The sequence below is a fragment of the Lagopus muta genome, chromosome 1, assembly GCF_023343835.1.
Source record: "Lagopus muta isolate bLagMut1 chromosome 1, bLagMut1 primary, whole genome shotgun sequence".
Classification (NCBI taxonomy): Eukaryota; Metazoa; Chordata; class Aves; order Galliformes; family Phasianidae; genus Lagopus; species Lagopus muta.
Window position 1 is genome coordinate 52854234 of NC_064433.1, and position 27141 is coordinate 52881374.

Consider the following 27141-nt stretch of genomic DNA (forward strand, 5'->3'; position numbering starts at 1 on the left):
AAAAACCTATTTTGGCCATGCATATATATACAAATGTGTATTCGAAACATCCAAAGTTCTGGTAGTTTTCTCACAACATATTTGAAAAGACTGTAAGCATCCTCTTTTTCCTGAAAACCACGTTTGTGGCACATAAAATTTCAGTTAGTGGTAGGAATACCTGCCAGGAAGTTTTCATTAACATTTCAACGAATAAGGCCGAGTTGTTTTGCAAAAGAACAAAGCATTCTGACAAATTCCAGCAATTTCCTATCATCTTTTGTTTCATAACTCTATTTAAGAGGAAACAAAGAAAAGCAAAACTTCCAAATCATTGGTGAGCCTTAATGAGAACCGCGTTATTTCTGAGTGTTGGCGCCAAGAAAAAGATGGAAGAGCAAGTTTTTGTGTCTGGGCTGGCCTGTGAAGGGCTTCTTGAGAGTGGAGGGTACCTGCATTGCTGAAACCCACTAAATCCTTTACAGTCGCCACCAGAGAATCAAATGACATTTTATTCACGAGTTCCTTTTTCTGCTCACAGTTACTACTTGACCTTAAAGACAAAGAAAGGTCCCAGACTTGACTTTGGTGGCTTTTGTAACATTAGGTTCATTCGTGTTCAAGAAACGTTCGGAGTGTTAAGAAACGTTTAGATGTTGTACTGAGGGACATGGTTTAGTGGGAAATACTGGTGATAGGTGGCTGGTTGAACTGGATGATCTTGGAGGTCTTTTCTAACCTTGGTGATTCTGTGATTCTCACTCAAAAACATGAGTTCATATAATCAAATACAATTTTCCTCATATTGCTCTGAGCAACCTGATTGAGCTGCAGGTGTCTCTGCTCTCTGCACAGAAGTTGGACTAAATGGCCTTTAAAGGTCCCTTCCTTGAGTCTGCGACTCTATATGAGACAGAATAGTTCAATGCATTCCTCAAACCCCCCGTGTAGGGACTCTGAAGGACTACTGCTGGAAGAGCAGCAAGCTTCTGACCTGTTCTAGGCACTGACGTGCTGCAGCAGATTGCTATGGGCACTACTGGAAAGGATTTGAGACATTCACCCCAGTGCAGCGCTATAGCCTGGCAACTGGATGGAACCTCAAGAGAGGGAGTTCCCAAGTCTCTAAGTACCACTGAACTTCGACAGCTCCTGCTTGTAGGCTCTGCACTCACTGCAATGATGGGCTGGGAGCCAGGCTGCAGGACTATGGCAGCAGGGGTGCGGCAGTGCATTGAGGGAACAGGAGGGAAAATGGGGCAGGTGCAAAAGGACAGTCTAACACCTTCGACTCCATGGAACAGGATCCAGTTTAGAAATACAGCTCATATAGAGGCATCCTCACTACAGGCAGCCAAAATTGCACAGCTGGGCTGCAGCACGCAGGCAGAACATTCAATACTTGGACTTCGTGTTTTCTTCTTAATGAAAAACCTGATACAAGCATGTGTTTTTCAAGACAAACTGAACAGAGGAACTGCTTAGTGCATCTACTGCTGCGCTGTTCAAAATGCCAGGAGCCAGATCACAAAAGGCTCTTGCTGTATCATTTACAGCAAGGTCCCTGGAGCAGATACTATTTCTCTTTTCAGCTGTTTGCATGAGCATACACTGCAACATGTGGCAATGAACTGAGATTTAGCTTGTTTTCTTGCTCTGTACTTATCCCTCTATGGCAACCTGTACCAAAGCTTATTACTAGAATAGCTCCTCCAGCTCCACGAACCAACAGCTAGTACCACGAAAGGACTGAAATCTCCATTAACAGACGTAGGTAAGTTTCACCCTTCAGCCAAAGGTCACAAAACACTTTGCACCTGCAGTGCCACTTAATGTTTGTCTGAGGGGCTGAGCTGAGAGGAGGCAGGGGATGACGCAAACCCCAAAATTTCATACTTGAGAACAAACTTAGGTGCCGCTAAGCATGTTTTCTGCTTGTGGACAATTCCCTGTTTTGGATTCTAGGTATGCAGACATATTACAGTGTTAGAAATGCTGTATTTGGTTCTACTTCAGGTATTGCTTCCTCCTTAAAATACGAAGGAACTGCAGCTGGCTTTCTTTTCCCTATGGAAAATGTGACACTCCATGTGGATACAGCAGACAACACAACCCAAGTCAAGTCGTAAAACATCAATTATTGTAACATTCAGAAAGATGCCAGTGTTTACAAATATACAGAATTAGTGACAATAGTCCCTTTTAAGGAAAATGGAGAGGTCTAGCTATGGTCACATAGCTTTCCTTGGGAAAAAACTGCTGAGAAGACGGCAGTGTGTTGGTTCAGTTCTTCTGGAAAGGTAAGTAGATCTGTGGAAGCTCCTCATATGGAAAAACAAAACCTGGTTTTGGCTTCATACAAACTCCTTCCTTCCAGAGGCCTTTGAAAACCGCCTTCTTTAGTGCAGGGTACCAGCATCAAGTTGAAGGAAACAAAAACTGGAAAAACCTTCATCAGCTTCCAGGAGGTTCTCAAGAATACAACATACACATTTCTGAGCAAAAAGAAGGAATTACCATCTGAAATATAGATTATTCTTCAGAAAATTCCTACCAGGAGAAACATGCCAGTAAAGAAACCAAGCAGGCAAAGAAGCAACAACAGCGCAGCACAACTACAACTTTAATCTTTATCTTTAAAGAGTACACAGTTGAAAATTACACTTTCTTCTCCTTCCCACCTTTCCATTCTCTATCCCATCATTTCCTGATCTTCCCCTAAAAAGGGAACTATTTCTTTCTTAGTAGTTTGACTTCCCTTCAAGTGAAGCGCTCCCATTAGGCCCCAATTCCATAAAACACTCACACATAGACTTCTCTTCACTCTGCTCCTATTCACAGCAACATTTAAGTGTATATACTTGAATGCTGTTTTGAATAGGGATGTTTTTATTTAACCAGAGCGGGGGGGTGGTGGTGCAGTTGTAATACTTGTGTGGTCTTAGCATGGAGGGGGGAGGACAAACAACATACATCATCTTGTTCCCAATTTAAAGGCAGTTTTAGCAGCAGTCAGTGACTGACACATGGGTAAAATCTTAAGCAGCAGCTTAACCACAGACGTGTGTAGTGGTAGGAAATCCCACGACATGTAAAAAGGGGAAGCTCTGAAGTCACTGCTGAATGCCAGCTAAAGCAGCTTTGCAAGGTCAGTCCGACTTCTAAGTTTTCCTTCTGATGCTCCTAATGCCATTAAGCAAATTTGCTTCTTTAATTAGAATTATACAAAGGCAAAAAGGAAGACAATACAAAAATGTATAAAGAATGGGAAAGCCTACAGACTTTGGAAAACAGGATTCTGGAAAATTAAAATGTTTACACTTCATTTTTTGTTGTAGGCTTTCACTTTTTTATCCCTTTGAAATACATTTAGTCTTAAATTAATAAAGATCAAACGAATACGCGTTCTTTAAACAGACATCATAAAAATGCAGACATTACACCACAGGATCCATCATTTAAATATCCCAATAATTGAACAGTTAAAGTGACGCTGGCTAACGTGAGGATAAAATGCTCTGATAAAAAGATGCCGTGGCTCTAAGGAAAATGCGGATTAGGGAATCAAGAGCGAAGCAGGTGATGCTTTAGTCTGAATCTGAACTGTCTTGCTTATTGGTATGGTACTGGCTGGCTGCTTCTTCCAAAGGAGCCATTGTGCCATCCGGCCGCACTCCCATTGGCTTTATAAGCTCATCTCTGTAAGAGATAGAAAAAAAGAATATGCATTAGCATATGTACACATATCAATTCACATGCGTATAATACAATCGCATACAGTATATGCTTTAGTACATAATAAGCCTTTAAAAGGAAGTTATTTCTGCTGAAGCCTTCTGTTTTGAAGGAAGAGGAACAAAAAACCTTCCAAAATAGGTGGGAGGGGAAGAGCGGGACAGATAAAGACCTCATTCATGTAGGCCAAACCTCCTTAGCCAATTAAAGACACCATGAAAAGTCAGTGCCTAATAGGCTCAAGGCAAGGAGCAGGTTCACCGTTTCAAATACACAAACTAGCTTTTCTTCTGAGAGTTCCTGGCCAGCCATTCCCACCTAAAATTTCACCTGCCGTTCTGGCCAATATATGCACATGCAGTTAAAATAAAGATGTGATGCACATTGCTCTTGCTGCAGGAAATAACTCGGTGAACAGAGCAGACTGCCTACACCACTACACTGCTACCAGGGGTGTGTAAGTACTTGTTGATTCATTTTAAAAAGCTGACTGATTCTAATACTACTGCTTTTGTTTGCGGCAGTTTAATTACAGGATTGACAGCCATTTTAATCTCTTCAAAGCTCTAAAGGCCTCTCAAAGCTAATCCAATTATATCTACTCCACAAGCTACAGCCTCATCTAAGAGATGATTAATTATTGATTAAGCCAATCAAAAAGTATTAGCAAAGATTTATTTAATCCTTACTTTTTATCACCTCATTGATATGTGGATTATAGCAAAACCTGCGAGGGTGTAGATAACGTTTTGATTTTCTCCTGGAGGAAGAAAAAAAGGGGGGGGAAGGGAGGAGAACACCTCAAAATATTCAGGAGTCACCTTAAATAAAGGAGCGGAGGTTTGATGTCAATTCACCCCTCACTTAAAAGGCAGGCCAGTAAAACTCAGGCGATTTAACACAGTGTATGCCTTTCCCCTGCTCCCTCCGGGCCACGGACACTAAAACCACACCACTCAGTGGGGAGGACAAAAGCATTTCACTGGCTCTCTGCTGGTCTGCACTACTACCTTGGCTGAAAAGAAGGGACAGAAATTGGTTGTACGCAGCTGGCAACCTAACCTTAACACAAGAATAGAAACAGCAGGGAAGGGAACACCTGAATTACATGGCATGCATAAGCTAGATACAGTACAGCAAAGCAGTAGTTGAAATCTCCAAGAGTCCTTTTTGCTCAGGAAAAAGAATCCACCTTATTTGCACAGATGTGGCCATCAGATACTACAGCGCTAAGCTCACAAATCCCACTGCCTGCCGTACCTCAAATCATGAGAAAGTGGCCCTGAAGAACCCATCTGGTTTGGCCAGCCATGTCTGGATGGGCAGCCACGAGTCACGGAAGGACATCCATTAGAACCATACCCTAATCCATCTCTAAACAGACATCTAAACAGAGCCAGCCTGCTGTACTGCAGGACTGAAAACTCCTCGTCCTCTAGTAGTACAGGCTTTAGCATGCAGATTCTACCCAAATCGCTTTTCATGCCCCCTAAGCTGAGGGGATCCTAAATTTCAGTTTTAAAAAACACAAGGCTTAGGTTGCAACATTCAGCACTGCTGCAGTAGTCATGGAACCATGCCCTTTATTAGCCATTTACCATTTGCTGTTGGTAATGGCCAGCAAAGGATCAAAGGTGCACTTCAGAAAAAGGGACCCAAGAGGGATATTCCTGGTCAGAACAGTATTCTACTGAAGGACACGATGGGCTTAAGAATGAAAACCACTTGGAGAACATGGGCCAGTTTTGCATAATCCCACAGCAGCTTTGATGTAACTTTCTAGTGTCAATGCTGATAAGCAAAGTGAAAGCTGGAGAGCAAGTATCCACACAAATGACACAGTGTAGAGGGATGAACACCTAACTTTGTTCTTGTCTGCAATGTTTTTGCTGTAGAACACATGCCGACTAAACTAGTTTTCTGATCACAATACAGTTTAGGAACTGGTGGTTACAAGCTGTGAGATAGCTTCACAAACCTCAGAGAAATACAAGCAAGTCTTCTCATCTCTTAATCCTCGACCTCCCCAGACAGAGACACTTCTACCTGTAAACACTGTCAAGAAGTCTTACCTCACCTCTTGTCAACATTGAAGACACAGAGCCCTTTCTCTGTACCTCACCTTCACAATTCACTTTTACATTACACTACAAATGCTCCACAACATAATACAAACTTTTTTATCTCCCCAAGCATTGTCTGTGGAGATGCTGAATACCAGATGCATTGGTTGAGACATGCAGTTGTTGGCTTACTGGTGGTTTTTTTTGGTGTGTCTGTTTTGAGGATAAGCACATGGAGTTTTGCGTGACAGCGTAATGTAGAAGTCTGAAACATGCAGTGCACTTGTGCATTTTCCATGATACTCTCAGCTCACTGTACTCATTTCAGAGTGCACCATTATGAACTGTACCACGCTGCATTTGAGTTCTGATCCTCCTCTCCAGGCTCACTATGAGCTGGGCTGAGATCACATTTCGTAATATAACAAGGATGTTTATCAATTACCTTTCTGTGCCTGCACAAGCTTCCTGCTTTGCAAGTCCTTCAACAGGATGAAAGACGGTTGTTAAAAGTTTGCTATTCTTTTTTCTGTATTAGTAGGCTGAACTCCATACACACTTTCTCAGACAAGGAAGGAAAACTGAACTATATGAAGAGAAAGATACACTGGGCCACCACAAGAAGAGATAGGGATTAATTGTTCAGAGCAGAAGGCAGGGACCAACCAATTTTTTTTTCCTAACCACAAGCTAGACCTAAAGTAGTGTAAAACATGACATTCTTTCCCTGGCTAAGATTTGACTGCAGGCTCTGAACAATGCTCAAGACTACACGAGCTGACCCTCACCTGGTACAAATCACCTCAGCTCCACCAACCTCAGCAAGCTTCCCCTTCAGCTTGAGGTTGGTGAGGTTCTTGAGGTTGGCTTGAGGTTCCCTTGAGGTCTCAGTTAGAGACCTCAACTGAGCTCTGACAACACAGAGCAGCTGAGGATCTGTTTGCTGTTTGAGGTGAAATACAAGCAGTACAGTTATCCCATAAAACTGGCACATACACTCTCCGAAGTAATTTCATTACTTAGACATTTTCATAGGGCAGAAGCGAGATCACCTCACCCCAGCAGGTGGCAGCATGAATACTTCCGCATCCACAAGTCCTATCCAAGTACACAACAGGAATATTTTACACGTTTGAACATCCTTATGTGACCTCCAATGCACTCAAATAGCCCTTCCTGCAAGATTCATTTTTCTAACGCAAACAAAGCGTTCTATTCAAGTATACTTAGAAACGCACCATAATTAAACAGTTGGTAAAATGCATTCTCTTCTTCCACTTGCAGATCTCCTAAGAGTCCCTTCAAATATATCTATACAAGGTCTAGCTTCCTGCTTGCCATTTAGCTTGATAACGACTCAAAAATCATTCCTTGTTTTGCAGGGTAACTCTTTCTTGTCTGCTTGTGTACTATAGGGCAGTATTGACACATGGAATTAATGATGGTTTCTGTAATGAAATAGCCATCACCAGCCTGCTCCTTTGATAAAATGGCATGGTAGGGACCTATTCACCTCCTTATAATTGAGTACCACATAATAGTTCCGATCCTTTCATGTAAAACATTATTTTGTTCTATGATTAGAATGGAGAAGAAAAAAAAATATCTATGTAACGTTGCTTTCTTCATTCATCCTATGATTAATTTTGTGTTTTTAATGAGTATGGTTGCTTATTTAGGCAGGTTCTCTTGCTTGTTTTGTTGACTTCTGTTGAATGTACAACAAAACCCAGGCTGTGATAATTGGGGACCATTTCATCAGCAAAAGGATTCTTGCTATTAATACAAGGTTGGCTTGGAAAAACCATCCTGACATTTTAAATTAGTCAATTAATATACAATTCTACCTACCATTTATAATAGAAAAAAATGTTAGCATATTTCTTCAGACATTTTAATTAACAGAGACTATTTCCAATAGTCTATGATATAAACAGACAGAATACCATACAACAATGACTTAAGTTGGGTATCTTTGATGTTTTGTAAAGGAAATAAATAATAAAGGTTGAGTTAAATCTGTTTGCAGACTTGGAGATGTGCACCACAGGTAGAAGACACACTGATTTACAGCTACCCAACAACTCCCAGCAAGCCACCACCTATTTCTTACCACAGGCAAAGCCCATGAAGTTACTTTAGGGCCAAGTTCAGGCATTTGGCAACCTACCTGAGTAACATCTACATCTTCCAAGTGCTGCAGCAGAAAGCATTAGTGAGAGTGAAAATCTTGATAATTTGTACATATTTAATACTTTCAAAAAGTAACTGCATCCAGCCAAATCTGAGCAAACATTTAGTCTCCATATAAGCTTTTGTACAACCTGAGCCAGTGTTAGCTTGGGCAGAGTAAATGGGTGCACAACCAATCTTCAGCTTTTCTCCATACGTGTTGATAAAACTAGGTGATTATTTGCAATTTAGCCTTATTGAGGGTCAATTACTTCATGAACAGCCCTAAGTACCAGCAATGTAACAGAAAACAAAAGCCTTGGAAACATGACCTGAAACAACCAAAAGCGTGGAACAATTTAACAGCACCTCAAAGCAATTTCAATTCTTCAGTGCCCATGATCAACATTAATGAGAAATTTGGAGAGCAGAAATCCACTGGCACCTTATGGAACAAGGGCAAAAACACCACTTTATTACTTCCAATAAACCCACACCAAAGGGTACACTGTAAAAACAGATAGCAGCCACTAATGACAGGCCATATATTTGCAGTGATGTACTGCTGTTTTGCAAATTTGTTTTTTTTGAGGAGCTCAATCTGTCTCTCAGGTAGCTTTTCAAAAATAATAAAAGCCAGACTGCCTTCACTACCCTCAGTCAAAAGGGGAAAAGAGTTTGTCACCCCTTCAACTGTTTTCCATACCTTTCTCTAGTAAAACAAACTATCACAGTACCTACAGTGGGGTCGCATCAACCAAACTGCCCTACAGTAAAAACCAATCAAACAAACAGCAGAAAGAGTTGCAGCCCTGAAGATTTTGCAGTTCCAGTACTATAGAAGCAACTGCAGGTGGATGTAATGAGACATAAAAGCCCAAGGTGACAGCAAAGCTACTGGCCAAGAGAGTAAGGAGCAACACCAGGCACCAGCTGCTTGTCAGTTTTTAGCAGGCAACACAGCAGGTGTCTCCAGCCCTCCAAACTGAAAAGGCTCTTAGACTACAGTAATGCCATTTGGATTTCTTGTGCAACTACTAGAGTGACAGCAACTGACTTGTCTTCAGTTTTTCTTTCTCTCCATCTTCCCTTTAAAGAAAAAAAAGCTGTAGACCATTTAGACATTTTATTATGCTATTCCTAATGCTCAGCATCTTAATTCTCTCCTCATGTAGCAGCCATTTGGTTTTACATAATAGTTTAACTAGAATTACATGTGCATTCTGTTTTCTTCTCTTTATTAAGAAGACTGTAAACTTATGACACTTGCTTCCCATACAAATAACCTGGATAAAGTATTCGAGTATCCAATTATTTCACTGAATCAGTTGTCTCCAGTTTCTTCCCTGCTCACACTCTGGTTTATACTTCAGTCTCTGCAAGCTAATAGGAAATCCAGAACCACCCCCAAGATTTGCTGTTTTTTGCTGTTTCCACAATCCTTAGCAGACAGGTAAAAACATTTAATTGGCTGGAACATCTCTCAAGATAACTTTTTATTTGAATATTCACCAACTCTACAAATCACAAACGTTTCCATCTTCAGGTTCATCCCCTCGTTTGAAAAATGATTCCCTTACAAATTTACCTAAATCTACAGCTCACATACCACACCAATTTATTTTATGGCATTACCATAGCCATCTAGAACAAATGATAAAGCCTCCTTTGTAACCCAATCTGCATTTACTCTTAGTCCCTATGAATTCTTAATTGTATCTTCCCTTTTACTTGCTCTAATAGATAACTCATTTCTTCTGCTCACAGCTGTTTCTATGCAGTAATTGTTCTTCAGATCAGCAGCAAGACATCAATATTTACCATCAGATCCTGCTTGGGGTAAACAAGTATACTTGTCTTGTGCTTTCTCATACATCAAAATGAGAAATTCATTTAATTATTCATCAGCCTACCCATTTAGTAAGCAGGTTCCATCAACATCTGATTCTGTCCAACCCTATCCCAAAGGGGTTTCCTTTGAGGTCCTGTAAAACATCACTCTTTCCTTTGAAGTATTAAACATTTTTCTCTGCAGCAAAATTGGCTCTAATTCTGCAGAGTAGGTTAGAGTACTATTTGAAGCTGTAGACTTTAGTAAAGAGCAAAGAACGGGGATGTAAAGCGTCTCCATCAAGTGCAGCTAAAATACAATACCTGGAAAGTTTATCAAACATGTTGACAAGCTTCATAGCTTCATATTCTTTTTGTTCTTCTGTCATTTCATCCATTGGATTAGGCATGGGTTCTTCCAAGTGACCAGTGATAAGGTTAATGCTGGAGGTGGAAAGATAAAATAGTTACATTGCTAATAAAAATGTATGTAAATTGTCTGTCTTTTTAAGAGGAGGAAAGAGCAACTCACAGACACCACTGAGACTAATGCTGTCTGAACTGCATGTGAAAGCTCTTAGTATAGCCAACCTACACACTGATCTGTAGTCTTTTCCTGTGACTCACAATACAGCTTCCTGTTGATGCACTGTATAATTCCTTGTTCACTACTCTAGCACTGCACATTCCACTAGTACTCGTTATGCTCTAAACCATACAATAGTTTGAGAGCAAGGTAATAACGCTGGTAACAATAATGTCATCAGTAATAACAACACACAGGGGGAGCAAATAACAGACATGTGATTGCAACTAATCTTCTACAGGCTTGATTTTAAGAACACAGACCAAAAGGGAAATTTTCTTATTCAGGAAGAAGCGCTGAATTAGGTTTCCTTCTCATGATCACTTTTGCTCAAAACAAATTAGTATTACACTGAGAATTTACAATCTCAGTTATTTTCACTGTTAAACCAAGTGAATGGTGATGCAGAGATGGTGAGAAACAAAAGCAGATAATTAGTTTTAAAGCACATTTTCAGGAAAAATTATCATTGCAAATAGCTTGACCACAAACAAAAACTACACAGAAAAACAAATGCAACTGATGCTTTGTCCTGAACATTTCATTTAAGTGCTACCTTTTAACTAAACAGATGTCATAGTTTTACTTCTGTGCATACAGCTGGATATGAATCATAGAATCATAGAATGGCCTGGGTTGAAAAGGACCACAATGATCATTGAGTTTCAACCCCCCTGCTATGTGCAGGGTCACCAACCACCAGACCAGGCTGCCCAGAGCCACATCCAGCCTGGTCTTAAATGCTTCCAGGGATGGGGCATCCACAGCCTCCTTGGGCAACCTGTTCCAGTGCGTCACCACCCTGTGTGTGAAAAACTTCCTCCTAATATCTAACCTAAACCTCTCCTGTCTCAGTTTAAGACCATTCCCTTTTGTCCTATCACTATCCACCCTCGTAAACAGCCGTTTCCCCTCCTGTTTATGAGCTCCCTTCTGAAAGAGCAGAGACAAAAAAGGAAGAAAATATCATGAAGTGCAGAAACAAATCTGCTCTGCAAAACTTTTCTGCCCTGCTTTGTTACTCTGAAAGAGCATTGTCTCTTACACCTTCCCTTATTCTATTCGTGGAGTCTCCTTCTCTGGAGATGTTCAAGACCTGCCTGGATGCCTACCTGTGCGACCTGGTGTAGGGAACCTGCTTTGGCAGGGGGGTTGGACTCGATCTCTGGAGGTCCTTCCAACCCCTACAATTCTGTGATTCTGTGATTCTCATTTAACAAGTTTAGATTTTAAGGTAGCATTTAGATGGACAACACACGTATTCTGAACCTCTAACAGTGTTCTTAGGCCATCCACAAACATTTTGAATTGTTTCTTTTTGACAAGCATTTCATTTTTATGTAGCTCCACCTACCGAAATTAAATCACTATCAGAGAGGGTATTTTTTCTTTGGAGCCACCCAACTGTATTCTGTTCCTCAGTAATTCAACCATGAGGCCAAGAAGAGACAGTACTCCATGTAAGCACATGTAATTCAACAGCCGGCCATTTTGTAAGAGGGGAAACAGAAAATTATGTCAAAACATCTTGACTGCAAGAAGAAATGCAGAATTGAAACCAATACCATACTTTGGCTTTGCAGATTTGTATTCTTCCGTATCTGTATCTTCATCATCCGAGTACCAATGATCTCCTCTTCCCCCTGCTAACAGGCCCCTTGCTGCCAATAATCCTGCCGCGTTACCGTAGCCTGTGTATTTTAACAAGCTGTCAACTGCAAAGAGTGATACAAAAGATTGTTCAGCTTAGAATCAGCTACAGAACAAAAAGCATATAGTTCTGCCAAAATCAAGAGTTATAGCGAGGCAAACATTACAGCACGACTTCATGTAAAAGGGAGAAGGAAAAAAAATAAATGTATACCTCTCTCTTTACAAAGAACAAAAAGAAACTCTGCTGCAATTTGCTTTACTCCAAGGTCAACATGTGTCATGAGGCGCACAAGCTTGTTTCTCACTGTTGTGCCAACTTCTGGACGACTCGATACGTCTCTTAGTGGAGGCAGTACCTAGCAGCATTAAAAATAAGAGAACAGCAACATAGAATGCATGGAAATACTGAGCCAATCCTTGCAGAAACACTGTAAAGAGAACAAGAAAATATTGCAGTTCCGCTGCTTTAAAGAAGGGACCAATATCAACCCAGCTGTGTTTACATGGACTAGCAATGACTTGATTCATCACACATTCAGTCCTTCTGGTCTGCCATCCTGGGCAAACGCATACTGAACCTCAAGCACACATCTGGGAAAGGACAGCTAGTAGCAGTTTAAAAGCACAAATGTCTGTTCCAAAATAGTTGGTTACAGGCAACAGCAACCTTATGTTCTTAGATCCTTGTGTTTTGTTCAAGTTTCTGGCAAAAACATTAATAACAGCTTAGTGAAACCCACCTTAATAGGATGCATAATTTGTACAGAACAGTAAGTATACTTACAGTGAAAAAGCAGGAAAGTAAGTCATACTGCAAGTTCTCACAAAAATTTCAGAAACTGTCTTCATGTGTAAAAAAGGAAATTCATCCTTCTCCCAGACAACATCCTTAGAAAGCTGAAGCTCGCTTTCAAAAAGATTTTGGAGAAAACACTTTTTAAACATAACCTAAAACGCACTGTTTTCTCATTATATATCATTAGTATTGTTAACTTCAACCCTCCAGAAAGCCAGGAGATGCCTGAAATGTTTGGTTGGGCAACCTAACTTCAGCCTGTCTTTTTCTGTGCATTCAAACTCAAACCCCAGATTATGATCATTATTTTGCATTCACAGGACATGACATGACCTGCAAACAAACCTAAGCCATAAGACCAATTATTTAGTAGTTTGAAGACTCCTGAAAGAATTATGGATCACCCACATTTTACTAGCTAAGGAAACCAAGCCTGTCACTAATTGCCATTAAGAATTGCAGGTTCTTTGTTTTCTAGGCGTTTAACATAAAACATTGTGTTCTGTGCAAATTTGCTGCACAGTCACTGAAATCAAACTCACTGGGAGCTGATACTGACATGCTATGTATTGACTACTTTGAGGACAGGCCTGTTGTTTTTCTTTTTTCAGTCTAAGCACTCACATAACTAGCAAACACTTTGTCCCTGCTTAATTTCCCCATGGGGAAAGTACCATGACTGCCATTTCCCAAAGTGCTGTAAGAATGAATTCATGTTTTCAGAATAGTTGAATGCTAATGCCGTGATGAGTTCCACAGGACAGTCCATGAGGAAATTAATCTTCAGATGAGAATTTGAATAGTGCACACTAAATAAAGCCTAAGGCCAACACTCAAACCATTCAAAATATCAAACATCTGGTCATGTAGTTAGCAGCACCCATCCGTTTCCTGCATTATGAGGCAGTGTTCCTGTGGGAAGAGCAGCCAGTTGCATCCTGACACCTAGATGCTGAGATGCAGTAAAAACATGCAGACAGCCTCACTTTCTAACTTTGGAATATTTGGCTCTGCAAGTTTTTTTAAAAGAAATTTAACAGATGAGAAGGAGTATTCCAGGAAAGAGCTGCTGCAAACAAAATATTTAAACAAAAATGGGTTTCAAAACACTGTCTGGTGAAAGAAGTGGGCAATATATGCAAAATATGCTCACTGCCATTACAGATCCTATTTGTGAATTCAGGCACAGCTTTGATCTGGGAGTGGCATTTAAGATGCAAACCAAAAAGCATCACAAGTTAGGAAAAACACATCCCTTAGCTGCTCTCATCTGTCCCTTCCTTACTCATGTTTTAAAGTTTTCTCTCTTCAACTTCAGGAAAAGCTGCAAATAAAACCCCCAAACCCACCACACTCAACCATTATGTGATCATTTAACCATAGTGTTGGAATCATTTTTCCCTCAGAAGAATCTCTCAAGGTCTGCACTGTATTCAACAGCTCTTTGAAGAGACCTTTAAGTGATAAAGGACGACATTTTACTCCAATAAGCTCCAATTACAGCAGATCCATGCTTGGTTCACAAGTTTCAGTTCCCAAGACTCCTGTCTGCTGAGTCAAATTAAAGCTCAAGCAGAAGTGACCAAAATGTCTGTAGTCTCACTGGCTTCCACACAGCTTGATAAAGTTTGTTCATCTGCACTGAAGTATTTCTGACAAGCTGGATGTAAGGGGTCAGACACTACTGGGCTTTTTTCCAACCACAGTGACCCCCCTACCATAGCTTTACAATATCTCCAATATTATTTAACAGCTCACAGCATTTATTGTGGAACTTAGGCTATACTATCTATTGATTTACACGACTCTGAATAAATATTTCTATAGCTGACAGCTGTGAGAGACGTAATGGAAAAAATAAATACCAGAGAGAGAACTTTCTGGGTAATTTAATAGGAAACCATCCATGCTTCGAAGGTATCAGTGCACTGCACTGATGTACAAATCTAAGAACATTTGTTATTAGTTTCATATTCGAATTTAGATGACTATTCTACATACCTGAGCTTTGATAAACTTCCTGATATTCCTATGAGTTCGGCAGCATTCTGTTAATAAACTGAGAACTGGAGTCAGACCTTCTCTATAGCTGCTTCCCTAAAATAAAAACAAATAAAAAAACATTTTTAACGTGCATTTCAAATCCTATGAACTTTACAAAAAAGCCCTGTGATGATCAAATCATGAACTTCACACAGATATAAAGAGCCAAATGCTCATGGTTCTAAAAACACAAGCATGCTTCAGGTATTCACAGGAATTTGCTCTCAATTTTGAAGTGTTTCACAACCTAGAATCAAGCAAGGACATCCATGTTTTTCCTAATGCTGCCTGAAAAGATTCTTACAAACATTACAGACATCCACTTTTTAATTTAATGAAAGAAGCCACATTTGACAGAAACCTTCACAGACCATACCTTGTCAATTCTCTTCTCCATGAAATCCAATAAAATCTGGATTGCTCTCATATTCATACCATTGTATTTTATATCTGTTTCCTCCTGGGATGACGGATTAATAAGGACATCCAAGCAAGAAACGGGAATATTGCTTAAGAGGTTGATTGCATTGCTGAAACAGATTGTTAGAATTTGTTATTTATTTGAAAGAAAGAAGCAAAGGCAGCACAACTTACCATACTGTTTGTTTGACTGCAACAACAACAACAAAAGGCCCTGCAACTGAAGCAATGCTTTGTTTTCTATTCTCTGCATTTTAAAGAAGGTGGCACACATTATGCCTGAGTGCTAGCTTCAGAATGAGCTAGCAAAAGAAATGAAAAAGAATGACCAAAGCTCCAGAAGCAATAGAGCAGCAGTGCAGCATTACCTGTAGCCTTCACAGAATCACATCCCTAGGATAAGGCACAGCCACCAGCACTACTTTCCAGCAGCTGAGCCAGCAGGGGGAACTCTCACATTGACTTGCAGGGCTCAGAGCTTTTTCCTCCTTGAAACTGAAAAGATTTTACAATCTGGCCATGTCCTATCATTATTCTGACAAAAGTATGCCATGGAAACCTACTTCTCCCTCCGTATATCAGTGGAGTGTGGTGGTAATTTCTCAGTTTCCCTGGAATGCTTTCACTTTTCCTCAGCTCTTAGTATGTAGGAAGTACAGGAGGCTTTAACACTTCAAAAAGCTCAGGCTTACTTACCAAGCATTAACGTGCAATAACTGGCAGCTTTTGCAATCCACAAAGTGGAGTACAGTGTGGAACTTACTTTGCAAGGAACTTAAGGAACGCTGTTACATATCCTTTGAGTTTGCTTTCTATCCTGTTCTCATTACACAGACCACAATTTGTACTCTTCCTGAAGCAGGCTAAATGACACAGATGCAGCAAAACGTAGAACTGTCTTTATTTAATGCCCAACTGCAATTTGAAATGGACTTATTTAAAAACACTACAGAATGATGTGGTTTTAGGTAAGCAGGCCTCAAAGCTATCAAAAGACCTATGGGTAAATGATGTTCCAAAGACTGTCCGAGAATTCCAAGAGTGGAGAAACTTCAGTTCAGTTAATGCTTTTACATAGAAGCTGCACTCTGTTTTCATGTTATTCATACAATTCTAACAAAGGTCTAACATGTCAGAATGCAAAACAGCAATGACACGAGAGGATTTCTAACTAATGTGCTGCTTGGAGTCTGATCAGGCTCCACGCTGTTACCTCCCTTCTGTTCTTCTAATAACTGAATTTCAGACAACTTGCTCTTTTGGAAGAAGTTATTCTCATTCCTGTTTAAGACGTCTTCTACATTACAGAAGTCGCTCCTCTCCAGTATTTCAGGAGTAGTTAGAAGCAAAACAGACTGAAATTCAACAAATATTTGGTGGCTTTCATCCTTTCATCAAAAGTTCTCTTTTTAACCAGCTCCTTATTAAACAACCAAGTTCTCAAACACCTACAAAATTAATTTTCTGGATCACTGTGTCTGAGCTATTCTTTTCAATAAATGAAGCCCAGCTTTCTGATCTTTGTCACTTCACTGACAGTTTTATTTGTGGTAGAGGAGTGTATGAAATTCTCCAGCTACCAGGAAGTCAGTGACTATGCACAGATCTGCACAATAGTGTTTGCATTCCTACTCCAGGGGGTAGAAATACTGCGTATATTACTCTCCCCTTTTTGGCTTCCCAGAGATCATTAATCACTGGGACATGACATCCACCCACTCATGCTCCCAGCCCCCTCCTGATATGCAAATTCAGAAGCAAAGGCCTATTTAGAGCTGCAGAATGCCTTGATTAAAGCCTTGTTAGTGGGCAAAAACGGCACTCGCTCTAATATGTGGTGCTGTAAGCTGTTCATATTCAAACGTTAAGTAATGACGTGACAGAACCACAATGATGACAACAATAGCAGGTACTAAATTAGTTAAGGGATTTTTTGTAGGTAGCTTCTGCTTATTTCTTAGGAAAATAAGTCAAACCAACAATCAGTACAACACAGTTAAGGGCACGTATCCAATACCTGATGCTCATATGAAATAAATCCTCAGCTTGGACACTCTGAGCACAAGAACTCATGCAACACACTGTAACAGGCCCTCCAAACCCTTCAGCTGCACATCTTACATTCAGCAGGTTTTCACACTTACAGAAGTGAACAGGAACTCCAAGTAATACGCCTCCTGATACTGCATTCTGCATTCAAGTCTGTTTATTTATTTATTATTTATTATTCAAGTCTGTTTCATTCTATTACTAATGACACTTTAGTAACTGTGTTACTGCTGGCTGGGATGCAGACGGGGAAGCTGAACTCTTTCTGACTCTCACCTCAGTGCAGCAATAAGGACCCCATGGTCAGAGCCCAGCCTATTTAGCAGCCCAACTGACCCAGCCTGCTTTCCCATGCTGGCTATAGACAGCTAACACAGGTTTAGCCCTGTATTACAGAAACTTCAATCAGGAATGAAAGATTTCCTCGGCTTATTACAACAGGGGATTGAAGTGAGATACCCAACTCCCTGAGATCTGCTGGGTCATAACTTCTGACTGTACCTCTTCTGTTCCAGAACTGCCCTGTGATGAATGTTGGGGGTAGAAAAGCATCCTAAGTTATTCAGCTTCTACTGCAGCATGTAGCGTTCCAAGGCAAAATTTAGGCTCTGCAGATGGGCTGAGATATTTGAATCACAAAGTTCCAAATGTGTGCTGTGCTACTCTAACACATTTAAAAAAAAAAAAACAAAAACAAACAACCTTGAGCATGTCATAAACCAAGATCAAATATTACAGGCAGCAGTGCTACAATTGCACTCTTTCTTCTATCAACCTGAGCTGAACAAAATTGGCTAACAGAGGGAAAAAGTTGTATTCCCAGCACAGCAGAAAAAGGCCAATGCAGTGGTATGCTGAATTTTATGGAGAAAGGGAGACAACAGAAGAAATAAGGCAGTGATTCATCCTCCCTCCTTCTGCTTCCCCTCCTCAGAACTGGGGGGAATTCTTGCCTTGATCTGGCACCTCCATAAGGAGGGATGCTCCATGTAAGCAGCATATCTACAAAACATATTCCTTCTGGCTGAAAAAAAGACAGAAATCACACTAATACTACATTTTGTCCATTGCTGCTTACCTCTATCTATAAAGCCCTCTTTGGTCCTGATCTGCAAGTGTCTACAAGGGGTAAACACACAAGGGCTTTCATAATGCGCATCCTTTTGTGACAGCGCAAGGTAATTAAATTTTACAAGGGTGATATTTTACAGGGTAATTAGGCCAGTTTTGCACTCCTGGACAAGGAAATATGGCATTTTTCTTGTTTTCACAAGGGCAGCATCCACTGTATGATAATTCATCAAACTATCAGGCAATCGTTGGGAACTTTACAAGCTGAAGTGATAAAGATCTCTATCTTGCAGTAGCTGTGGAACTTACATAGATCTGTTCAATTTTCCCAGCAGTGGGAATTTCAGACCCATCAGTCTTTGCTTAAGGATGAGAAAGCAAAAAAACAACAAACCACCATAAGCAGCAGCACAGAGAAAACACTGACTGCCTTTTAGGACACACTCAGCACTAACTCCAGTCATGGCAACTACTGCAGCAGTCTCCTAAATTATTCCAAATCAGCCTGCAAAAACTGAGAATGGCTCTGATGTGGGATTTTAGCGCCTGCCTACTAAGACTGTTGATCTCTAAGAGCTTTCCAAGATTTCAGTAAAGCTCATTTAACTCTTTCAAGACCGCTGGGTGTGAAAAGCTGCACCCTTCTTGCTGGATACTGCAGGTTCATAAAAGGATCGTCAAAAGATCTTGCACTTAGATAAACTGATGTCTCAGACAAAGAAAACTGCAAAACAGGTTTTTATTGCCCAAGCTATCGTGGCATAGTGTCTGATGCTCCTGTATTTGCTCAGCTCTTTGAACAACTCGATTTGATTAAAAACAAAAATGTCATGGGAAAAGACTATTAATGCTGAACAGAAAAGAATCCCCAGACGTCAGCAAGAACACTGAGTTTCAACTGAGTTATTGGAGGTAAATATGAAGAAAGCAATTGGGTGTGGGACTGACAAGAAACACACCCAGAACTGCAAGATGACTTAATTGGAACAAATAGTTATGAAGCAATTGATACTGGTACTACTTGTACTCTTGAACTACTGGAGATAGAAGTATCAATGTGTTACTTCCACTGCGTATCAAAACTGCAGAAATTACATACAAAAACCTCACAATTTTCCATCAACTTCTATGCAAAACAACAAGAGTTGCATTCCACCATAAAATTACAGTTTTCACTGGTTCTCAGATTCCCACTTTAGATATCAGTGAAAGCGACTTATTTATTTTGTGGTAATAACATAAGTAGATTGTCTCTGCAATTTTACCAACCTGTGCAACTCTTCAGTTTTGTCTTCAGTGGGGCCCGTGGTTAATAAGCAGTACCGAAGGATGGCAGCCATGTAACGAAATTGATGAGATTCATTCTATATAAATATAAATTATGAAGATATTTTTTCATTTTGAAGATTGCAAGTGAGGTTTTCAGGTCACTAGAATAATAAAAATTAAAAATGGAAAATACCTATTAGATCACAACATCCATCCCTATCAATACAAGGACTTCACCTTAGAGTTCACTTGAACGCTTAATGCAGTGTACTTTCATATGCTGGCCTTTCAACAAATGAAGCCTTTTAAAAGGCAAGGGGATCTTCTTCCAGCCAAATGAGTCCTCGCTAATAGAAAACCCCGTTAGAACTATTTGCCCAATTCCATACAATTATTCCTTACATAACATTCCTATCTTCTTCTCTGTTTACACCCAGGACTGATGTCTCTTCATCAGTTTAGATTACATATGTTCTCTGCTCGTCTCATTCTCACTCAGTGCTTTTGCTGCCAACAGTTTCATTCTCCCACCCAATATGTTTCCTTTCTTAGTTCACTTGCTTCTGTTCCCTTGACATTTTTCTACACTTCCTTAATAACTTCTCTACACTCAGCAACCTTATTTGCCCTACTTTTCCTCTCTTCAAACAGCACTTCCTTCCAGTCTTTCACCACAGTGCAGTCACACAGAAGTGTGCCAGTAAAGGTAATCACAAAACTGTATCTATCATTGTCTTGTCCTTTTTATTAGCTCTTCTTGGCATCCATCATATGTTCTTTGTGTATTTGGCTTTGCACAAAGCACCCCAATACATCACATGTAACATCAGCATCCAAATCTGCCAATTGTACCACCTGCAGCTCGTCTGGCTTTGCTACTTTGAAATCAACTCTAGTCATTAAACACTAGTGTTTCAGATGGTTCTCTTCTCCTTATGATGAGTTTCATTCAGCTTTCTATCCACACACCCCTCTGATCTCCTTTTATTTTCCAGCCTGCCTGTTTCTCAACTTTTCAAATTCTGCATCTTCAGTCCCCTTAATTAACATGCTGTTTACTTTTCTTACAGATCATTAATATTTCCACAGGGATACTTGCTAAGCAGAACATCACCTAATATCTTGTTAAGAGTTTACAACTATCAAAGAGTTCTTTAATTTAAGGGTTGCTTGCTTTTAGGAACATTTAGTGAGAACTCATTACATAAACTCCATTTCAAAACACAAAAGAAGGTTCTCCTGTCCCAGAATGACTTCAGCTCTCATCCCATAAGCCAACTAAATGAAAAGGATATTAATACCAAAATGTCTTGAAATTTGAAGGGAATTTTCCTGATAGTTGCTTGCGTGGGTTTTTCAAGGAGGAAAAAATCTGCAGGAAAAAGCCTCCCTTACACCAAAGGCAGGTGCCCAACGAAGCCTCACCAGGTGACACCACAACTGCCTCCTTCCTCCCATCTGCTGTAAGTTCAGTTTTTCATCTTAGAAATCTTGAGCAAGTATACTAACAACTTGATATAATAATAACTTGATATAAGAACTTGAGACTGAGATTTCAAGAGATTACTTCTCAAGAGGCCAACATGTAATACTGACTCATTTTCCAGAGAAAACTTCCTCACTTTCTTCACACTTCCCCAAAATTCGAAGCACCCAGCCTCCCTGATTTTTTTTCACCCAATCAATTAATCTGAAATTAAACTTTTTATCTGGTGTCCCTAAGATATAATCTTTATATTTCTGTATGGTTTTACATTTTGGAATGTAATAACTAGCACCGTGTCTGTTGTTCAGTACAGTACACTAAAATGAACAATTACTTGCCTATTACTTATTTCAACCACTGCTACTTTCTACTGAGCTTCATACACTACAGATTTACAACACCCAATGAAAAGTTAACAAAACTGTTTTAGAGACAATATGACGTGGTCTAAGAACACCTTTTAATCTATTTAATTCTATTGTTCTAATATAGGCCCAAATTTATAAATTTGAATATACAACACAAAACACAGCATCTCTGTCTGTGAGAAAAAAATAGACCTGCTGTTGCCATAGAAAATAGAGAAATCCTATGAATAAGATAACAAAGAAAGTGTGTTTGGTTCTCATACATGACCTAATTTTAAAAGATCATGTTTAAATCCAAAACTGAAGCTGTGATGATGGGAGAAAAAGACATTCAAACAGTATCTGCTTGTTTTTTCGGTTACGTGTGGCTGGAAATTACAGTTGATGGGCTTATCCTCAAGCTCAGAAAAAAACAAATAAAACTAGTGAAACTCCTCAGCTCTAATTGTTACTCTATTGCCACAGTCCACAATCTCAAGGGATGCAGCCAGCTGGTACAGCTACATGACAGAGTTTTTCCTAGCCAACTAATTACTGCTGAACAGTTCATTTTCTTTCAGAGGTCTCGGACTCTCATTAAACAGTCTTCTTTGACACATTCTACTGTATTTTGCATTTTTTTGTTTGGAAACATACACTTCTAATTATTTCATTATATCATCCAAGCTACTCCCCCATTAAACAGAAAACACATTGAAAAGACTTTTTTTTTTTTTTTTTTGCCTAAGTAGGAATAAGAGCAAGAAAGTTATTTTTGCATTATAAGCAATAAGCATTAGAGACTCAACACCTCTTAAAACCCCAAGAATGGTTCGGGTTGGAAGGCACCTTAAAGCCAGTCCCAAGCTCCCTACGTGGGCAGGGCTGCCACCCAGCAGCTCAGGCTGCCCAGGACCCCATTCAACCTGGCCTTGGTTGCCTCCACGAATGGGGCACCCACAGCTTCTCTGGGCAGCTGTGCCAGTGCCTCAACATTCTCTATGTCAAGAATTTCTACCTAACATCTAATCTAAATCTTCCTTCTTTTAGTTTAAAACCGCTTCCCACTGTCCCATCACTGAAGTTCCTGGTGAAATGCCTCCTCATCTTTCCTGTTGACCCCTTTAAGGAGAGAAAGGCCACAATGAAATCTCTCCAGAGCCTTCTCATCTCTAGGCTAAACAAGCCCAGCCCCCTCAGCCTTTCTTCATAGGAGAGGTCCACCAACTCTCCAATCACTTTTGATCAATATATGACAGAGTCAGCATTCACATATTCAGAGGAATTTTCTCAGACTGGTTTGTCATTTAGGAAAGCTATGACACCAATACAAAATTTCAGCAGTACCTCAGTTGCTGTACTGAAAAATGCAATCTAAATTCTATCAGAATGACAGTAGCAAAAAAAAAAAAAAAAAAAAAAAAAAAAATTCAAATCCTTGCTCTGGAACTAGGACAAAAACTGCTGCTTATGTTGGTTCTTGCAGGCTGAGCAAAACCCATTTAAAGAACAATCATTTCAACTAAACCTTACCTTGCTGTGGACATTCCAGCTATCAAGCGTTACATTAAAAAGAGCCTTCAGTGCCTCAATGGCACAATTTGTCTCTTGCAAAGATAAAGGTGGCCTGTCGTGGTCTTCTGCTGCTTTATATTCTCCTGTCCATCTTACATTCAGGGAACTTTCCAAAGCCTGAGTCAAAACTTGCACTCCTTGTAGTTCCTGCCGCAACTGCGATCTAATATCTGTGTGCAGAAGTGACAAGAGGAAGAGAAGACGCAAATCAAAGCATTTAATGTCACCAACCAGCTGTTGGTCCTTGCATTTTTTCAGAAGATTGCAGAGCATGGCTGCAAGATTCAGTTCCAAACTGAGCTTCTGTGCAATGGCACTGTTAAAAATTACGTTACAGAGGCATTTTAAAGCTTCTACTATAACAGGAAATTCAGACACCCGCTCCAAAGGATCTTCCACAATATCCAGCTTTGCTAGTCTCACGAGGATCTGCATGTTCCTCTTTGTGGTTACAGGCACCAGAACCTTCTTGTCCCTGGACAGAATCCGCAGTGCTTCCAGACAGGCAGTTTGACATGAGGTTTTTGTGTCTTTTTCCAGAATGTTCAGAATTCCCTCACACAGTTTCTAAGCAAAGACAAAAACAAACAAAACCTAATCAGCTTCATTTAAACATTGCTAGCAACAGGTAAACAACTTCTGCTAAGCTCCCAGCTTTGAGTTTTCAGCTAAATTGATTGGGGAAAATAGGTATTCCATACTAGCTTTTCAAAACATAAGCCGTTATGAAGGACCTCCAAAGATCACCTACAGCAGTCTTCCTCACAGACTCATCCAAACACATCAATGTTAGCAAAAGTGTTAAGACCAAATGGTAGCACAGATGCTACCAACCATTGCCAGTTATACGGGTCTGAAAACCTGAGAAGTGAGAGCAAAAAGGCTAGAGAGAAGTGAAAGGTTTTAAAAACATATTGAAGTAGAACAGCCATACCTCCAGGATCTCCAAAACCATAAGCGGAGGTTGTTTCAGTCAGGAAACTGGGGGAAATGAAACCAAACCTAAGTAACTGCCTCACATACAAGTATTAGTACTTCATTTGTACCATTTCAACACGATCTACCAACTTCTCCCACATTAATCCTGACTGTCTCTGGCTGACACAGGAACATAACAGGAAACTTTTTATTGGAATGCTTAGGCTGTCTCACTAAACAGTAAAAACCACTGCTTTGTCAACACAACTTGCCCTTTAGGTTGAAACATTCACTGATACTTTACACAAGTGTGACTGTAGGGATAAACAGAAAAATGCAGAAAAAACACTTCCCAGAATCTCCAGGCCAGAACAACAGTAACTGAATTAAATGAGAATGAACTTTCATATGACAGAAAGAAGCAATGAGAAAATCAATCAGAAGAGAGACAAGACAGAAGAGACTGTTGGATGACAGATGACTCTGTAGGGTTTTCATGCCCTATGTTCACTATAGTAACACTACGTATGGGTATAATTATGAAGAAGCTCTCATGTAGGCCTCATAGGACACAGCTCCTCCTTGCTTCTTACCTTCCAGCTTTGTGTCTTGACCACTGCCTTAAAAACTCCCAATGAAGCAGAGGAGCAACTGCCCTAAACAGCCTTGCTGCGTAAGTCTTCTCAGGACCCAAAACTTGCACAGTGGTTTCAAGCAACGTATGTTTATATGAAAACAACATAAGAGGCTATGGGAATAGTAGTATTAGTAGAAAAAAGAAGAAAAAAAATAGTGCTAAGGGAATAGTCTCTGAAATGGCATCTCTCACTGCCAGCAGAAAGGTGGGGAGCACAGCACCCCGACACAAAGATCAAAGCAAAATCTCCACTTGCGACAAGCAGAGCCTCATTACCATGATCACTATAACTAAAGCCAAAATAAAGAAGAAAGGTTGTCTAGAGCAAATCTAGAACAGATGCTCCAGAAGAATAAGGGATAAAAAAGCCCAACAAATCTCCCAGAGTGTTAAAAAGATATTCTGTAAACAAAATCAGTATAATTGGAAGTGTGCTTGTCCCGGGGTGAAGGCCACCCAAAAGCATTTCCCAGCCAAACAAGGCCTTGACTCCTTCCTGGCAGCTCTGACTGGCTCTAGCCAGTAGGAGTTGGAAACGAAGGGTGAGCTCCACCTCTTGCTATTGCACAAGCAACATGACAATTCTTAGTGAGAGGTTTACAGAAACTGCAGCTGACCACCCTATGGCAGCATAGGTTTGTAACATGTGAATTTCATGGGCAAATGCCTAGAACAAGTTGCTAACCTACCTTTGCTCCCACAGAGCTGTACAGTTTGTGAGACCTAATGTTTCTGAAGGTGGCATCTTTGAGGTGTTTTAAGAAAAAGTAGTAAAAAATTTAAGAAACAAGAAGCGACCAGCCTAGACTTCCAGTCAGATTACCTGGACACAGCTTCATTTCTTACAAGAACTTTGCTTTATTGTTAAAAGAATTTTCCACACAACTAACTTCACTCTGCAAGCTGAAGCAACAGTCATGAAGTGTGTTTGATGTGATATTCAACAGGACTGAACACTCAGTTCAGAGAACTCTAGATAGGAAAAGGCCAGTTTATCCTGTCCCCAGCCTACGTCCATTTCTATTAAGCTAAATAAATGCAGTACTACAAACTTACCTGATTTTTCACTACTAATGCTACCGTAAAACGACTGAAGGTTTCTGATGGGACTTCAAATAACAGGGGTCAACACACAAACGAGGCGATCCAAATCAACAGTCTTTGAAACTAAAGGGAACTTTGTTCCTCTCGTTAGTTAAGTTGTGCCCACCTGCTGCTAGGGAAGCATCACCACAAAATGTCAGAAGCGCTGTGGGAGAGATCCCAAAGGGAACCAAACTCCCACCAACTCACCATGGAGATGGAAGCCTTACCTCCCTCCATACATTTGAAGGCTATCCTTGCAATTGAAGTAAAGGTTACAAAAACCATCACCTTATGACTTCAAATCTTTGTGAAACTCAGCAGTAGAAGATTCTTACCTATGATTAATTTCAATTATGGGATTAATTGTAACAAAGATAGATACTGAACTGAAAACAAAAGTGATGTTTTGATATTTAACAACCAACTTAAAACTTGGGGAAAAAAAAAACAATCTGAATGTTTGTATGTTACTTCATTCCCTACACCTTCCTGAAGCTTTGGCTGTATAAAAGATTCCATGATATAAGCAAGGATCCTTTTAAAAGCATGACTTTTATGCATACTACATTAATAACTAAACCATGCCACACTTTGGAACAAGCGTGTACATATATATATATATATAAAATATATCTAATTTAAGATCTAAGACTTGCGGAGTAGAAATCTTAACAATTCTCCAGAGTTAGACTCTAGCAAGCTACCAAGTGCAATTTTAAAGGAACCAGCATACAGCTTCTTGCTTGCACTGCTTTTGGTATCAGGATCCTAAGTGCCAACTGGAGTTTTGGAAAACTTAGAGGATCTGAAGCTGGTTGAAGAATTATTCATAGTAACTTCTGAAGCAAGGGAACAAAACTCACTCTATCACTGAATTGCCTTGGAGACAACCAAAACCAAAAGCCACATACCACAGTTTCTGCTTTCTTGATGGTGTAAAGACTGTGCAGATATGAGAAACAGAAAAGGAGGGAGCACAATCATCCTTTTCATTTTCTTCAGATGGTGCTTTTCCCTTCCCTCACCTCTTTCACATTAGCATGGCATAACCTAATGGGCACAAATGTTATTTACTTGGTTTAAAACAAAAGCAAGTGAACAAATTCAATCAGTAAGGCACCCCCTCCCCTTCCCATAGTATGTTACAACTGTCCATGTTTCAGGGGCTTGCTGCTATCCATTAAACTACAAGTTTAACTTTTGCTACTTATAACTGTATTTTCAACTCCCAGAATGTAGCTGCAACTTTCACAAGCTGTGATTTGCTCATCTACACATAAACAAGGTAGTTTTCAGTCTTTTCAAACTTTTTTTTTTTTTTTTTTTTTACAGTTATAAAATAAATTCACCTCTCTAAAACTCAAGAGTTCTCAGCTTTTGGGCTAATGGTAAGGTGAAGAAAGAGCAATACACAGAACTCCTTTCA

At 40.0% G+C, this 27141-nt stretch overlaps 1 protein-coding gene across 4 annotated transcripts in view; it reads right to left on the reverse strand.

Moving 5' to 3' along the window:
• Nucleotides 1-2585: 2585 nt before the first annotated feature.
• The window catches only part of RIC8B (RIC8 guanine nucleotide exchange factor B), a 33715-nt gene continuing 9159 nt past the window's right edge, over nt 2586-27141 (reverse strand). For 3 of the 4 annotated variants that reach the window (XM_048958342.1, XM_048958353.1, XM_048958374.1), the window contains 8 exons: nt 23033-23641; nt 19667-19761; nt 15234-15387; nt 14816-14911; nt 12230-12374; nt 11936-12080; nt 10104-10223; nt 2586-3678 (listed from right to left, as the gene is read on the reverse strand). In XM_048958342.1, the coding sequence (XP_048814299.1) occupies nt 3567-3678; nt 10104-10223; nt 11936-12080; nt 12230-12374; nt 14816-14911; nt 15234-15387; nt 19667-19761; nt 23033-23641 (1476 nt within the window). In that variant the 3' untranslated portion in view covers nt 2586-3566. Of the gene's footprint in view, nt 3679-10103; nt 10224-11935; nt 12081-12229; nt 12375-14815; nt 14912-15233; nt 15388-19666; nt 19762-23032; nt 23642-26626; nt 26766-27141 lie in introns of all 4 variants that reach the window. The other variant, XM_048958362.1, reaches the window with a different exon arrangement.